Here is a 17,950-nt window from a genome sequence, read left to right on the forward strand (position 1 = left end):
GGCTCCCGCTTACCTCACGAAACCCTCACTTTCCCCCCATTGCTCGTCTCTCTCTCTTCCGTAAGCGGCGGCGGCGCATCTACTCCCTTCGTTCGGAATTATTTGTCTCGAAAATGAATGTATCTAAAACTAAAATACATCTAGATACATCCATTTATGTGACAAGTAGTTTCAAACGGAGGGAGTAGCAGATAACAGAGGCCGGCGGGAGGTGGGTTCCTTCTCTACTAGTTCCCTATCTCCTCTACTTCGTCTCGCGTGTGCCGGCCGCCGTTGCAAAGGGTGTCCCCGGGCGATGCGGGCAAGGATTTGAGGCGACGGCGCGGCTGGATCTCAAGGCTGGCGGCGGCTGGGGGCCTCAGCAGGCGCGCACGCGGCTGGATCTCAAGCCTGGCGGCGGCGCAGATGGATCTAAAGTCCGACGACTGGGGGCTTCAGGACGCGCGGGTAGCCGATGACTGATGCGTGCGCAAGGCTGCGTGCATGGGTCTGAACGGCTCGTCCGCGTGCGCACGGCTGCGTGTGCTAGATGTGTGCTACTGTTCCGTGCGTGCAGGGGCTGATAGATGCGTGGTCTCTGCTCATGTGTAGTTCATTGATTGATTTAATTTTCTGGTGCAGGAGAGTTTATCCCTCAAACCAAACACTCCATGGCTATCCTCAACCATGTTTCATCCTTCAAACCAAACAAAAGATGGGCTAACCTCACCCACCCAACCAAACAGAAAAAAGGGCTATCCCTAGCCACCTGATTGGGGATACCCACAACCACCCTAGCTTGTCCCTTAAACCAAACACATCCTAAGTAACAACAAGCACCTTACCACCAAGGTGAGGGATGACTTGTGTCTCCCAAGCCATACGAGCGCTATTTGACATGAGCTAAATTATTAAATTCCAAAAAAAAATTGACGGTATTCACTTTTGTCGATTGTTAACAGGAAGGCCGGTTTTTGACTGGTTTCCGAAAATCTCGGCCGAGACTAAAAACCCTGCTCCTGATTGACTGACTGCGGCCAACCTACTACACTATGGCGCCCTAGCCCCCTTTCCCGCACGGATTCGCTCGTTTTGGCTGGTGGCCTGTCCATATGTATACCAAAGAAAGAAACACTATTGTTGTCCCACATGTTTCTCAAAAAGAAATTAAAGAAAATGCTAACGTGATGATGAGTGAGGGCGGGTGGCAACAAAATTACAAAACCCCGATTGTCTAGATGAAGAAACAATAAGGCAGGAGTATTGATTGTTTCAATGATTGTGATTCATGTGGAGGAGGGGAGGGAAGGGGAACGACAGTTAGTGGTGAATGTACTTGGGCCCTACCAATCATCATTTGCAAGCACTAAAATGAGTGTAATTGTACCATATACTCATATGATATGCAAATTTGGTTCTTGGTGATGGATTTGATTCTTAAAAAGTGGCATTTTGATAAAACTAGACGTAGTGAAAGTGCAACTATCCCCGGGTGGTTTTGATAATTCCTAACAACATATAGCTCGTTGAGCTAACATTATTCCAAGATTAATATTTCAGGAAAAGCTCAATGAATGGCATGGCATGGATGAGGAAAGTGGATCCCTCAAAATTCTAAGGACAAAAAGTTTGGCTCAAGCTTCAAGATCAAGACTCTACATTTTATATTTTAGTGATCCAAGATCACATTGAGTCTATAGGAAAAGCCAATACTATTAAGGAGGAATGAGGTGTTGCTTAATGGCTTGCTTGCTCAAAGTGCTTAGTGATATGCTCCAAAACCCTCAACTACCTTCTCACATCCACATATGACCTAAACCAAAAGTCAAACTCGGCCCCACCGATTCTATCTATCCGACGCCACCGAGTTTCAAATGTCATAGCCACTGCCACAAACCCTAGCAATTCGGTTTCACCGATAGGGATCTTGGTCTCACCGAGATGGGATTGTAATCTCTCTGTTTCCCTTCGTAACGTTTCGGTCTTACCGAGATGAGCGATCGGTCCCACCGAGATTGCAATGTAAACTCTCTGTTTCCCTTTTGTAACATTTCGGTCTCACCGAGATGAGTGAATCGGTCCCACCGAGTTTACCTGACCAACTCTTTGGTTAGCTTATTACCAAAATCGGTCCCACCGAGTTTGTGTAATCGATCACACCGAGATTGCGTTATGCCCTAACCCTAACCATATCGGTCCTATCGAGTTGCATCTCAGTCCCACCGAAAATCCTAACGGTCACTAGGTTTGCTGAATCGGTCCGACCGAGTTTAACCATTCGGTCCCACCGAGTTTGGCAAATTATGTGTAACGGTTAGATTCTGTGTGGAGGCTATATATACCCCTCCACCCACTCTTCATTCGTGGAGAGAGCCATCAGAACATACCTACACTTCCAATACACATTTTCTGAGAGAGAACCACCTACACTTGTGTTGAGGTCAAGATATTCCATTCCAACCATATGAATCTTGATCTCTAGCCTTCCCCAAGTTGCTTTCCACTCAAATCTTCTTTCCACCAAATTCAAATCCTGTGAGAGAGAGTTGAGTGTTGGGGAGACTATCATTTGAAGCACAAGAGCAAGGAGTTCATCATCAACACACCATTTGTTACTTCTTGGAGAGTGGTGTCTCCTAGATTGGCTAGGTGTCACTTGGGAGCCTCCGACAAGATTGTGGAGTTGAACCAAGGAGTTTGTAAGGGCAAGGAGATCGCCTACTTCGTGAAGATCTATCGCTAGTGAGGCAAGTCCTTCATGGGCGACGACCATGATGGAATAGACAAGGTTGCTTCTTCGTGGACCCTTCGTGGGTGGAGCCCTCCGTGGACTCGCGCAACCGTTACCCTCCGTGGGTTGAAGTCTCCATCAACGTGGATGTACGATAGCACCACCTATCGGAACCACGAAAAAAACATCTGTGTCTCCAATTGTGTTTGAATCCTCCAAACCCTTCCCTTTACATTCTTGCAAGTTGCATGCTTTACTTTCTGCTGCTCATATACTCTTTTGCATGCTTGCTTGAATTGTGTGAAGATTGCTTAACTTGTGCTAAGATAGCTAAAATCTGCCAAGAATTAAAATTGGGAAAGTGCTAGATTTTTATTTGGTCAAGTAGTCTAATCACCCCCCCCCCCTCTAGACATACTTTTGATCCTACACGTAGGAAAACTTAGAACGATCACTTTTTTGCGAATAGGCAAAGTTGCGTATCTTTCCATTTATAGAAGAAGTAGAATGAGTATAAGGTGGTACAACATAGCCCGATCCAAAACCTACCAAACCCGAGCCAAAACGTACCAAACCCGAGCCAAAACGTACCAAACCTACACATGACACGAACGCGGGAAGGCATGAACATGATGCTCGGAGCAGAGAGACAAGGGATGCTCCGACCGAACAGAGGATACATCACAGCTAAACCTACCAAACCCGAGCCAATAGTGGTGATGTCAAACCAACAAGAACTCCAACATTGCCCGAGCCAAAATCGGGGACACTTTGAGCGCGCAAGATAGTGCCTTCAAGAAGGAATACGATGCCGAGACTTCGTCACTATCCGGTTCAGGTGACCTGGACCTGGAGTGTCCTCTTAGCTCGAAGACGGGTGCAGTTGAAGGCCTTGGCATCGCCTCCAAGGAGGAAACCGACAACCGAGGGCGTCGTCGCTGTTAGCACCGGCGAGCTCAGCAGGGATCTCTCCCTTGGCCTGAAGCTGGGAGATCCTATAGCCGCCGAATCGAAAATCGTAGATGGGGAGGCCAACGCTAGTCAGAATACCCAAGTCAGGGAGTTGGCGGGGCTGCACCTGCCATAGGGTGGCACCGCCTTCGAACCCGCGAGCATTGGATCTGGCAAAGGGGGGCTTTGAGGCGTACATGGTAGGAAGGGCGACGGGGCTAACCACGTGGGGGTCTTGGCACGACAGTGTCCAACAACTCCGGCAAGCTAGGACTGGAGGGACGTAAATCCGAGCTATTGTGGCCTTAACAATCAGGATGTCGGTGAGCCTGGTGAGCTAGAAGACGCGCATCTACCCGGTTGCCGAGGCCGGAGCTGGCCGGTGGAGGACGCCGATAGCGAAGGACACCGGAGAGACACGGGCCTGAGGCTGCCGGGACCAGAACAACGCCAGCAGGGACCCGCTGCGAGGGGCCCCATGTGAGCCACAACCGCAGACGCATTGTCGCCTCCTCACGAGAGCCGTCACTAGGGCTCGGGGAGGGAGGGCCGCCAGAGACGAGAAGGGCCGCCTGCATGGGAGGCAGGCCACAAACGGCCCCGCAACCGACTGCAGATCCCAAACCCCAACCACGGCTAGCAAACACCAACGGGACTGGAACGAGTGTAGCTACAGGGGGTGGCGCCCATGGCAACGGCCAGGAGCGTCGGGACTGCCGCTGGCCGCCAGGCACGAGCAACAGCTGGTAGGGGGGCCGAGAATGACTGGGAGGAACCCCGGGTCGCAAGCGGAGGGGGCGGAGGTGCGTGAGGAGGGGGTGGGGGGGGGGGCGTCCGCGGATGACGGGGGAGTCCGGCGGCGGGGTTGTATGCGACGGTGGCTAGGGTTGCCCCGTGTCGCCAGAGGAGGGCAATGCGGGACGGGGGGACATCTTCTAGTTGAATGTTAGTGGTCTTTAGAACAACCACTCTTAGTTCTTAATGGCTTCTTAGAATTGCATGCACTACTACAGATCTGAACAACAATGACCGGCCAATCTATATCATCAGACGGATTTTTGGCCAATCAATGTCTCGGGGTGTGTAATAACATGTTTATCTGTGACCGGCTGAAAACCGGCCAATAATGACTGGATATGTCCATGCCAGTCAGTGATGACATATATATTTACTTTAGCACCTACTAGGGGTTGCACTGGGCATGTACAGAGCACAATACACAAATTTGAAATAATCAGCTTCTCATTTTTTAAATAACTAGTTTCAGACATTTCACACCGAAATATGTATCATGCATGAAAAACAAAGATCACTCATTACAAAAAATTGGTTTCAATCAAATCACAACTTCCGCTAGAAAGGTCTGTGTACTCTTATATATTCCTACTTCTGTGGGTTGTTTAAAATAAGAGAAAGATGTGATAGCTCCTGAGTGTCCCTACACCCTCTATAAACAGTAAATTCAAAAGAATAGAAAACAAATACTTTACGACTTCAAATATGGTTAAACTTTGTACATTCGTGCAAGTTTTCTCAACAATATATCATGTAGAGAAAGGTGTACACTTGAGTTTCAGATTTCAGTGTTAAAAGTAATAAAAATTTCAAGCACTGAAATCTTTTTCTTGTGTATAGCTCTTCGAATGTTTACTTTTGGACATGAAAATTTGCAAGCACTTACAAAGTTTGATCATATTTGATGTTGCAAAGTTTCAGATTTTTTTTGAATTTACTGTTCATAAAGGGTGTAGGGGCACCTGGGAGCTGAAAACCCACTCTCTTAAAATAATCTTACGAATCAAAGAGTGACGATGGGAATCAATATAAGATGTCCAATTTATATCAGCAGAACTCACTCAAAGTTAACTGTAGCACCAATAAGCAGCCAAAGAATTTGAACAGTCAAAACAACCAATTACAGTACATGCATGAAAATTGAACGAAAATCACAAGTAGATGACCTCAGGCGGTGCAAAACTGAAGCGCACAAACGAATTAACGCAACACCGTGACGATTCAAGGATGGATCAGTGGTTGACAACCCTGCACTTCCTCCTGATTTCGCCTTGCTTGCCGGTCTTCACTTCGATTGCTCCCATCTTGACCATGGCCTTGCTAAACTTGGCCTCCCACTGCCCGGGGATGTTGGCACTGTCGCGCACCATCTGTATCGTCGCCGGCGTTGTAAGTAGGGCGGCGTCGGACGTGAACAGCACCTTGTGCGCGAGGACGTTCTTGTAGTACTGGTTATCGAGAGCATTGGGGGTCACCACGTCCTGGTTCACCGTGGGGTCGTTGGCCGTGCTCGGGTTGGCAGGGCACCTCCTCCTCAGGAAGTTGGCGAAGCCAGCGTCGATGTCGGAGGTGACGGCGATGCGGTCGGAGACGAAGGACGAGCAGTGGGAGACCCCGATGGTGTGGGCGCCGGAGAGCACGACCAAGCACGACCATGTCCTCGGCGCTGAGGCCCTTAGCGGCGAAGCTGGCGACGAGCTGGTCGAGGTTGAAGAGTGGTGGCGGCAGGTTGTCGAGGGCCTCCGTGGAATTAGAAACGCGGCCGTCGAGGCGGCCTGCCGGCATGTTGATCTTGAGCTTCATCTTGCTAAGGAAGTAGGCTGCGTCGCGGCCAGCGAAGGCAACGATGTCGGCGCACGAGACCACGCCAGGGCAAGCCTTCTCGACGGCGTCCTTGGCAGCGTCGATCACCTCGAAGCCGCGGAGGCTGGGGAAGTTGGGAGGGCTGAGCTTCTCCGGCTGCGGGTTGGCCGGCGTCGGGTCCAGGAGGACGGAGCCGTCGCATCCCTGGACGAAGCAGTCGTGGAAGAACATGCGGATGAGGCCGGCGCCGATGCCGGCGTTCTTGTAGACGAACTTCTTCACCTCGTCCCTCACAATGGCCTCCACGCGGGGGCATGTCTTCTTGTAGTAACCCACCTCCAGGCCATGGCACGCCGCCGACGACAGTAGCAGTACGCATGCCAGCGCAACAGAAAGCTTAAGGGAAGCTGCGGCCATTGTCTCTCTTCTCAAGCTAGCTCTTAATGAATATAGCCCAGAGAGCGTGTGATTTGATGTGGGCTATATAGGAGCAGATGGGATATCGATGAGGTGATGGAATGTCGTTTGTCTGTGGAGGGCTATTTATACATGCATGCAAGAGTTCCAATCCATGGTGCACTTGATAAGATAGCAACTTGACATTGTTAGTTAGATGGATGTGTGTCGTGCACATGCATGGCAATGGAGTAATAATTGATCAACATGCACTGCTCTAGCTGTTATGGAACATGGAGACTGCTAGACCTATAGCTTAATTTAACTCTATGTTTTCTTCAATAATCGAGTGAATTCATCTCTCTTTTTTCCTGTCTTCTTTACAATTTGTGTTGTCTGATCTGTCGAATGGAAATGCAATGTGAGCTCTTGTAAACAAACTTTTGTACAGCCTATTTGGCCTTTGACTTATGTAGAGCCAACTCACTCGCAGGCTACAACCCCGTTGGATTACTTCGTTGGTCGGCCCATGAGCTGTGACACGGTGTGAGGGCCTAAATGGCAGCAATTAACCCCTAATAAAAGCAATTAACTACTCTCAGCCGCACATCTCCAACAAATTATTTATTCTTCGGTACACAACCTCTAATTAAATCAAAGTGGAGACTAACACATACTCTTTCGGTTGAGAGGGTGTGATACCTTGGAAGAATACATCTTTTTAAGCAACAAAAACTGAAATGGGAGAGAGTGACAGCTGAATCCCTCCGGGATAGGCCCAAGATAGGGAAACAGCTTAGCAGGCCTTGAAAAACCCAAGTTCGTTCTAGACGGCCCACTTGGCTGAGCGCTCCCAACAACGCCCATTGGGCAGGGTCATCAATGCTCTGTCTAGACGAGCCATACAACGTACTCCCTTTGTAAAAAGAAATATAAGAGCGTTTAGATCTCTGAGGGAGTAGTTAATAGAGCATTATCATGTCACACGTAATTAGTAGTAACATTGCACGATCAATGTGTCATTACCATGACCTGGTCGATCGGCCGTTGTAAGATCACATCCTTCTCAGCCATATATAAGGCAAGGCTAGGGCACCCACGCGCGGCATGAGTACAGAGTCACATGCCAACATTGTGTATGATTTGTGTACTAAGATCCCTCATACGAGTCCAGATTATCATCAACAGAAGGAAAGTGTTACCTTTTCTATAGAGGGCCTAACATGGGTAAAAATCTCGTGTGAACTTGTCATGGATCATCCTCTTGCGTCTCCCAAATCCATAACAATATGTCTTGCCACAAAATCCCTGCGATAAATAGATATTCTGAAACTACATTTAATTAACCTTCTATCATACCAAAATACATACTCAAAGCAAGGCAACTATTAGATGGATTAAGCTTGCAGATGAAAACATCAAATTATTTCATGCTAAGGCCACTATCAAGTATAGACACAATCACATTGCGGTTATACAAGATGAAATGGAACAAGAGCACAGTGATCACCAAACCAAACCAAAATTCATTATTTTGATTAGTAGTTTTTATTTCATTTTCATTATTCTTTAAGAGTAATACCAATGCCATTAATCTATTCCTTCTCTGGAAATTCGTCTTGACGGAAATTCCACTATTATACACTTATTCTTACATATTATAAAGAAAGCGCAATCTTTGTGCAATTTTGTTTTTTTCATTTTCTTTCTTCTTAGTGGGTATTACAAATAGCACTAATTCATTCTTCCTTAGAAAAGTTTATTATTTTTATTTTGTTCTAGTTTATATTTAGTTTTCCTTTTTTAATGGCCATACTAATGCCAGTAATTCATTCCTTATTATTGATTTTCCCCAGAAATTACACTATTATATGCTTATTCTTGCATATTAAACAGCTACAATTTTTTTGTAAATTGTATGCAAAAAATTCCATTATTTGTTTTACTTTTTTTTCTTGATGGTAACACCATTGTGACTAATTCATTCATCCTTATAAAATGTATACATGTAGGTACTATACGATATGTTCTTAAATTATACTAGAGTATGAAAACCGAAGAATTATATGCTTATTCTTTGCATATTACAGAAGGTGCAATTTTAGTGCAAGGTTGTGTGCAAGTATTTTAAAGTTTTGTCATCCTCTTTTTTATTAATGGGTACCAATGCCACATTCATTCATTCTTAGAAAACAATTCTTATTTTGATTTAGTTTAGTTTTAGTTTATTTTCTTTCAATTATTATAGTGTATTATTGCATATTATTATTTTTTGCGGAAAAACTTCCAATCTATTCATCTTGAATCATGGCAGTACAACGAACACCAGAAATAAAAATTACATCCAGATCCGGAGACCACTTAGCGATGACTACAAGCACCGAAGCGAGCCGAAGGCGCGCCGCCGTCATCGCCCCTCCATCGCCGGAGTTGGGCACAACTTATTGTAGTAGACAGTCGGGAAGTCGTCGTGCTAAGGCCCCATAGGACCAGCACCCCAGAACAGCAACCGCTGCCGATGAAAAATAACGTAGATCGAAAGGATTCAAACCGAAGACACACGAACGTAGACGAACGACGATGAGATCCGAGCAAATCCATCAAAGATAGATCTGCCGGAGACACACCTTCACACGTCCACCAACAATGCTAGACGCACCGCCGGAACGGGGGCTAGGCGGGGAGACCTTTATTCTATCTTCAGGGAACGTAGATCGGAAGGATTCAAAGCGAAGACATACAAACGTAGACGAACGACGACGAGATCCGAGCAAATCCACCAAAGATAGATCTGCTGGAGACACACATTCACACGCCCACCAACGATGCTAGACGCACCGCCGGAACAGGGGCTAGGCGGGGAGACCTTTATTCCAGCTTCAAGAAGCCGCCGCCGTCTCGCCTTCCTGAGTAGGACACAAACCCTAACAAGATTGAAAAAAAGACTAAAAACGGAGCCCTTCCGCCGGCCCTTGCCAGGATCTACCGCGCCTCCATGGCTCTAGGGCCATCGAAGACAAGGCAGACTAAATGCATGGATTGTTACTAGATTGAGATGCATTTGTTTAGCTACCATTGATCGATGGGAGGGAGTGCATGTGCATACGTCTACTTGCACTGACATATACAATATATGTTTTGCAAATAGTCGTGTATTATATTTGAGATGCATCCATGCATGCGTTTGAAGGTTCCGTCCTTCGATCTGAAAGAAAAAAAGTGAGGAAGAGGAAGGTAGCTAGCTTTTTTATTAACATCAGTACAGATGCAAGCGCTTATGCATACGCGGATATACTCATCTCAATGAACGCACACATGCACACCCTACTCCTATTAGCATCTCCGAGAGACCAGGCCGGCATGTCATCTTGAAATTTATGAAGTCACTGTAGGCGTGTCGTCGTCGACGGAAAGGTCTTCTCTCACTGAAAGCGCATCGCCGGAATTCCTGAAATAAATACAGAAATAATGCGAGCACCAAGACTTGAACCCTGATGGGCTAAGGATACCACTGTCCCTCTAACCATCCAAACCACAGATTGATTCGCCGGAAGGTAGCTAGCTAGCAGTGTTATGTACGTACGTATGTTGTTTGTATACGTGTGCACTGCTTAGTGCTGCGCGTACAAAGTTCCTTGAAAACAAATTAATTTCGCGCATGACACCGGCCGGCCGCCAGCTCGCCTTGCTATTTTGTGCGCGATTGAGGTGGTCATGATTCGCAGAGAGAGCAAACTAGTCAATCAACTAGTTTCGTTTGTTGAAACAAGTTTGTTCAGTCGACTGACTCAAGTTTAATTTTCAATCGACTGACCCATAGTGAGTCCCTTAAAACAATCTTACGAATCAAAGAGGCCCTTAAAGATGAGAAACAATCTAAGATGTCCAATTTAGATCAGTAGAGCTCACTCAAAGTTAACTTCAACACCAATAATATAAGCAGCCAAAGAATTTGAACAGTCAAAACAACCAATTACAGTACATGCATGAAAATTGAACGAAAATCACAAGTAGATGACCTCACGCAGTGCAAAACTAAAGCGCACAAACGAATTAACGCAACACCGTGATGATTCATGGATCGATCATCAGTGGTTGACGATCCTGCACTTCCTCCTGATTTCGCCTTGCTTGCCAGTCTTCACATCGATCGCTCCCATCTTGACCATGGCCATGTTAAACTTAGCCTCCCACTGCCCGGGGATGTTGGCACTGTCGCGCACCATCTGCGTCGTCGCCGGCGTCGTAAGAAGGGCGGCGTCGGACGTGAACAGCACCTTGTGCGCGAGGACATTCCTGTAGTACTGGTTATCGAGAGCGTTGGGGGTCACCACGTCTTGGTTCACCGTGGGGTCGTTGGCCGTGCTCGGGTTGGCGGGGCACCTCCTCCTCAGGAAGTTGGCGAAGCTTGGGTTGATGTCGGAGGTGACGGCGATGCGGTCGGAGACGAAGGACGAGCAGTGGGAGACCCCGATGGTGTGGGCGCCGGAGAGCACGACCATGTCCTCGGCGCTGAGGCCCTTAGCGGCGAAGCTGGCGACGAGCTGGTCGAGGTTGAAGAGTGGTGGCGGCAGGTTGTCGAGGGCCTCCGTGGAATTAGAAACGCGGCCGTCGAGGCGGCCCGCCGGCATGTTGATCTTGAGCTTCATCTTGCTAAGGAAGTAGGCTGCGTCGCGGCCAGCGAAGGCAACGATGTCGGCGCACGAGACCACGCCAGGGCAAGCCTTCTCGACGGCGTCCTTGGCCGCGTCGATCACCTCGAAGCCGCGGAGGCTGGGGAAATTGGGAGGGCTCAGCTTCTCGGGCTGCGGGTTAGCCGGCGTAGGGTCCAGGAGGACGGAGCCGTCGCATCCTTGGACGAAGCAGTCGTGGAAGAACATGCGGATCAGGCCGGCGCCGATGCCGGCGTTCTTGTAGACGAACTTCTTAACCTCGTCCCTCACGATGGCCTCCACGCGGGGGCATGTCTTCTTGTAGTAACCCACCTCCAGGCCATGGCACGCCGCCGACGACAGCAGCAGTACGCATGCCAGCGCAAGAGAAAGCTTAAGGAAAGCTGCGGCCATTGTCTCTCCTCTCAAGCTGGCTCTTAATGAATTTAGCCGATGTGTACCAGAGAGTGTGTGATTTGATGTGGGCTATAGGAGCAGATGGGATGAGGTGATGGAGTTCGTATGTGGAGTGGAGGAGCTACTTATACATGCATGCAAGAGTTCCAATCCATGGTGCACTTGATAAACAATGGCTGTGGGCTATAGCAACTTGACCTTGACATTGTTGGTTAGATGGATGTGTGTCATGCACATGCATGGCAATTAGTGAAGTAATAATTGATCACCATGCATTGATCTAGCTGTTATAGAATGTGGAGGCTGCTGGATTAGCTGAATTTAACCTAGGTTTTCTTCAATGATCGAGAGAATCTATCTTTCTCTCTCTCTCTCTTCATTTCTCCCTCCGCTTCTAAATAATATTTTTTGTACATATTTCAATATGAACTACTCCCGCCGTTTCGAATTACTTGTCGCAGGTATGGATATATCTAGATGTATTTTAGTTATAGATACATCCATTTCTACGACGACTAATATTTTTTTGAAAACCCTCCATATATTAATCAGAAATAACAAAATTCTTACAATCGTTCATTACAAATCTAGTCACGCAGGGCGGAACACTATTACATAAAATACCGTCTGACCTACTATCAAAACAAAATTTAGCAATCTCATGCGCCACCCTATTTGCTTGCCTGTCAATCTTCACTATCTTGAAATCCTTAATGAGGTTTGAGACACTCATCGCCTCCTTTTTCAGGTCCACAAAAGGAGACCTGTCACAAGAATCTTTTGCCAAAGAAAAAGCAACAGCTGCGCTGTCAGTCTCCAAAATAACAGGACTATGGAATGTAATACCAATATATAACCCGGCAAGCGCCGCACGAAATTCTGCTTCATCCACACAAGTGCATGACCCGATAAAATCCCATGAGGAAACCAGGACTTCGCCAAGGTGATTCCGGGCAATTATCCCAATACTGGCAGATCTCATGCTCTCCACAAAACTAGCATCAACGTTTATCTTAATATACCCTTGGTCCGGTGGTTCTCAATTACGATGAGCCTTCGCGATTGGTGTGATGTACCTTCCATTATCAATCACCCCCTTACCTTTGATGCTTAAGTCAACTTGCGCACAGTTTTAATATTTGTGAAAGATTTCCAGTAATTTCCCACAAAAGTGACAGAAGCACGTAAGGATTCTTTCCCCTTCCCGAAGATCATATCATTTCTGAGATGCCAAGCTCTCCAAAGCATGAATAAAACTTGATCACGTTCTGGCGACCCCAATTGATCAAGCAGAATAAACATCCAGTCCGGCCCCGTAAATCTGAAAAGCTCCTCGGCAGAAATATTCCACTCTTCTCTCATAGCAAAACGAAACGCATGCACCTTTGGGCAAGACACAAGGGCATGGAAAGTATTTTCATCCTCCATCCCACATATAGTACACATACCTGACACCATTTGGTGATGAATAACTCTGTTTACCTGGGTCGCCAAACTGTTAGACGCAGCTCGCCAGGCAAAAAATTTTATTTTTTGTGGGACTTTGGCTTTCCAAATAACATCCCACACACTTCTTTCCTTGTCAGCAGCATAACTAGACGATCCTGTCACGCCCTTGCCATCCTGAAGGTTTAAAACCAGTCTATACGCACTTTTAACTGAAAACATGCCATCTTTCTCATAGTGCCAAGCAATTAGATCTTTCTCACCTATAGTCTGAATATGTAACCTTAGGATCTCCTCAGCATCATGGTTATAGAATAGGTGCCTGATTAAATTTTCATCCCATCTTCTTGTTCCGCTTATGAATAATTCAGAGACCCATTTCAGTCTAGTGCGGTTCTTTTTGACTAAAACTCTGAGGCCAGAATTTCTAGGTAGCCAATTATCTCTCCAAATATTAACATTTTTTCCATCGACCACTCTCCATATGACCTCTTTTTTTAGCAGATCCAATCCGTGCACAATGCCTTGCCAATTCACGGAGGTAGCCTGCGGGAAATCGGTATCCAATATATGACCATTAGGATAATATTTCGCCTTCAAAACCTTAACACATAAAGAATCTGGATTCACTAGCAGCCTCCAAGCCTGTTTAGGCAAGATAGCTTGATTAAACAATCTAAGATCTCGGAAACCCATGCCTCCCTCTCTTTTAGGTTTTGTGAGTTTATCCCAAGCTAGCCAATGAGTTTTCCTTCTGTCATCTTCGTCCCCCCACTAGAAATTTCTTATAATCCGAGATTATTCATCACATAATGAAGCTGGAAATTTAAAAATATCCATGGGGAGCACTTGCAAAACTGCCTTTATTTGATTTTCCTTTATACGACGAGTAATTTGAAACGAAGGAAGTACATATTTGCGTTATATCATCTGTTGGTTGCTCCTGGAGTATGCATGTATGGATGCTGAGTGAGTCGAATGGAAATGCAATGTGAGCTCTTTGTAAACAAACTTTTGTACTACTCCCTCCATTTCAAAATATAGTGCGCCCACGCTTTCCGAGGTTCAACTTTGACCATAAATTTAACCAACAAGACCAACTGCGGCGGGAGAAAAAATTATATAATTGAAAACTTCTTTCGAATACGAATTCACTGATATAATTTTTGCTCCCGCCGCAATCGGTCTTGGTAATTAAATTTGCGGTCAAAATTAAAGCACGTGAATAAAGAAAGCACTACATTATGGAACGGAGGGAGTACCTGTTTGGGGAAGAAAATTCTATATGAGTGGGTCGTTCGCTCCGTTCGGAACGACCCATTCCATCGAACGCCACGTGGGTTCCTGAATCTCAAAGCAACTACTCCGTCTTTTTCTCCGTCAGGCCTTCTCTAAATCTTGCGCCCCAGCGCCACCGTATCGACTTGTGCGACTTTTTCTCCTCCGACAAGGCAAAGAGGGAGAGTGAGAGAAGCTACAGGAGAGGCCATGACCGAGCTCCTCTAGCTGCGCGAGGTCCGTGAGAGAGGTGACGATGGGGTTTCCTGCGAAGGCTGCACCGCAAGCAGGACATTTAGGTGGCATGCCGGCACCGCCGCGTGCGCTGCCGGCGAGAGCAAGGCAGAGAGCGCCAAGAAAACGGACATGAGCGGAAGAAACTTTCCAAAATCGCCATGGATTTTCAAGTGCAAGAAGGCAGCACGAAACAGCTCAGCAAAACTCCACGAGGTCGCCGGCGAGTCCCTGGATGCCCGCCAACTCACGCCGGAAACGAGTGTTATGGCATCTTCAGCCATTGGTCTTCCAGGAAGCGCAAAAAATCGCCCCTTGAGGATGCACCGGCGCTAAACCGCGCACTGGGGGCGTGATGCCTCCCAGTCGCGGCCCCACGGATTTTTAAAATGTTTAAATTCGGCGCAAACACAACGTAAACATGTTCGAGTTCGTTCAAATTTAAACATATTTTATAAAAAAAGGAAAAACTACCGCGGGGTACCCCGCCGTCTCCCTCGCCGCCCGCCCACGCGGTTCTACATGTCGAGGAGGCTGTAAAACCGCGTGTAGTCACCGCCTCGTCGTCGTCGTTGTCGGCCCCAGCCGACGCCTTCTCCGTCCCTGCTGCATCCCTCCCCCGGTTGGCGCGGCGGGTTGGACGGTCCGGGGGCGTCGTCGTTGTCGTCGCTGTCGAGGACCACGACGCCGTGCTCGTCCTCGCACCCACGCTTGCGGGCGGCGATCTCCTCCAGGGCCCGGCGCTGCCGGACCATCTCGTCGCGGAGGTAGTCGTCCCGCGCCCACCGCAGGGCGTCCTCGTCGGAGAAGCCACGCTGGGCTATCTCCGCGTACTCCATGGGGAGGCCGGGCTCCGGCTTGGGCTCGACGAGGACGAAGCGGCCGGTGGGGGAGGCGTTGTCGCCGATGCGGACGCCGGAGCTGCGGGTGCGCGCGCTGACAGGCGTGCCCTGGGGCTCCGGCTTGACGGGGTGGAGGTGGAGGCAGGGGGAGCCGCCGGACGAGGAGGAGGACCCCCCGGTCTCCATGCGCCTCGGGGTCCAGGAGCTTCCCCGGCGGCGTGGGAAGGACGGGGGAGCGGGGTACTCGAGGTGCGGCGTGTTGCCGGCCTCGATGTACTCGAGGACGGCCTCCAACGTGCGCCCGGGCACGCCCCACCACCGACGCCGGCCGACGGCGTTGAGCCTGCCGGAGGGCTCGACGCCGTTGGTGGCCTCGAGCTGCTCGGCGTGACGGCGGCGGGAATAAGGCTACCAGAGCGGGCTGTCGGGGACGTACTGTGGCCCCTCCCTCGCCGCACGCGGCAGGGACGAGCGGATGCGTGCGATCTCCGCACGCCGCGCCGCGCCGGTGGGTACCGGGGGCACCGGCACGCCGCCGGCGCAGATCCTCCACGCCACGGGCACCCGCATGTCCGGCGGGACCGGGTACTCGGCCTCGAAAAGGAGGCGAGCCTCGTTCTCGTGAAGATGGCGGCGGCCGAAGCCGTTCGCCGTCGCCTGGGAAGCGCTCGGCCATGGGTGTGATGAACCGGAGACGGCGAGAGAGAGGAGAGGGAGGAACGACGACGGCGAGAGAGTGCGAGTCGCCGAGTGCGCTGGGGCGCGTCTTATATAGGCCGAGGCGCCGCCCGTGCGCGAGCCGCCGTGAGTACGCGTGGCGGGCGAGGAAGGGCGGGGGGCGCGTGTCATCCGGTCTTCACTGCGCCGCCCGTGAGGCATCAATGGCGCAGGCTGACCGATGCGGTAGCGCGGCAGTTTTGGCATTGATTCGCCGCGGGAAACGAGGCGATGAAGACGACGAATTGGGATCCTCATATTGTGTCTGCATTCGTGTATTTTAAATTGGGCTCCTCATATCCATACAACACATGCACGTATGGAAATAAACCTACGCAAATCAACAAACTAGCATGAATTATCTAGTTAAAACGAGCATAATTGTAGCATAAACGATCATCGGATAACCAAAAGATGCAATTTCAATCGGACAGTACCCTAAACATACGATAAAAAAACTTAATTCAACGGGAAAGGAGAAGGAAATCACCATTTCCTCGCCGCCCCTTCCCCTTGCGGTCAGCGGTGCTGCTTTGGCCTTCGGTGTAGGCATCGGTCGCCCGAGGGTCGTCGTCGTCGTTGTCGCAGCTTGAGCCATCGTCGGAGTCGTCCGACAGCTCTATGTGACCACCAGCAAGCCTCCGGAGCAAGTGTTCCTTCTCCTCGGCGTGCCTCCCCGCCTTCGTCGGTGCGTTGCCCTCCGACGGCTCGATCGATAGCGAGCCGAAATGTTTTGGCATTTTTCTGCCACAGACGCCGCGCATCCGTCTCCATCGTTGTCAGGAAGCGTCGGAGGACGGACGCAATGAGCGTGTTCTCGGGGTCGACCGGTGCGCGCGAGTGCCAGGTGCCTCGCCGATGTGTCCCCCGCTGCCATGGCCTTTCTCGTGCATTGCTGCTCGCGCCGTGCGACCCGCGCCTCCGACTCGAGCATCCTTGATGTCTACTACACAACCTTTCTTCTTGTAGAGTCGTGTTGGGCCTCCAAGCGCAGAGTTTTGTAGGACAGTAGCAAATTTTCCACAGCTGGATGACCTAAGATTTATCAATCCGTGGGAGGTGTAGGATGAAGATGTTCTCTCTCAAACAACCTTGCAATCAAATAATAAAAAGTCTCTTGTGTCCCCAACACACCCAATACAATGGTAAATTGTATAGGTGCACTAGTTCGACGAAGAGATGGTGATACAAGTGTGATATGGATAGTAGATATGGGTTTTTGTAATCTGAAAATATAAAAATAGCAAGGTAGCAAGTAACAAAAGTGAACAAAAACGGTATTGCAATGCTTGAAAACAAGGTCTAGGGTTCATACCTTCACTACTGCAAAACCTGTCAACAATGATAACATAATTGGATCACATAACAATCCTTCAACGTGCAACAAAGAATCACTCCAAAGTTTCTATCGGAGAATGTAGGACGAAAATGTGCATCAGCCCCTATGCATAGATTACCCCAAAGTCACCTCGGGAATCCGCAAGTTGAGTGCCAAAGCATACATCAAGTGAATCAATATAATACCCCCATGGTCACCATGGGTATCCGTATGCAATACATACATCAAGTGTTCTCAAATCCGATATTTAATCAACATAACGAAACCTCCAAGAGCAAGACCCAATTCATCACAAGAAGGTAGAGAGGAAAGAACACCATAAGATCTAAATATATTAACAAAGCTCGCCGTACATCAAGATCGTGCCAAA

At 48.8% G+C, this 17,950-nt stretch overlaps 1 protein-coding gene and 1 pseudogene across 1 annotated transcript; both read right to left on the reverse strand.

Annotated features, from left to right (window-relative positions):
• Positions 1 to 5,499: 5,499 nt before the first annotated feature.
• LOC125536418 lies at positions 5,500 to 6,708 on the reverse strand (annotated as a pseudogene).
• A 3,862-nt stretch (positions 6,709 to 10,570) lies between these two features.
• On the reverse strand, positions 10,571 to 11,811 carry LOC125536428 (peroxidase 2-like). Its single transcript, XM_048699648.1, has one exon. It carries the CDS (start codon positions 11,719 to 11,721, stop codon positions 10,744 to 10,746), a length of 978 nt encoding a protein of 325 aa, XP_048555605.1. The 5' UTR covers positions 11,722 to 11,811; the 3' UTR covers positions 10,571 to 10,743.
• Positions 11,812 to 17,950: the final 6,139 nt, after the last annotated feature.

The sequence above is a fragment of the Triticum urartu genome, chromosome 1, assembly GCF_003073215.2.
Source record: "Triticum urartu cultivar G1812 chromosome 1, Tu2.1, whole genome shotgun sequence".
Classification (NCBI taxonomy): domain Eukaryota; kingdom Viridiplantae; phylum Streptophyta; class Magnoliopsida; order Poales; family Poaceae; genus Triticum; species Triticum urartu.

Excerpts from the sequence above, each read along its gene's own strand:
- LOC125536428 (XM_048699648.1), bottom strand. The coding sequence starts at position 11,721 with ATGGCCGCAGCTTTCCTTAAGCTTTCTCTTGCGCTGGCATGCGTACTG.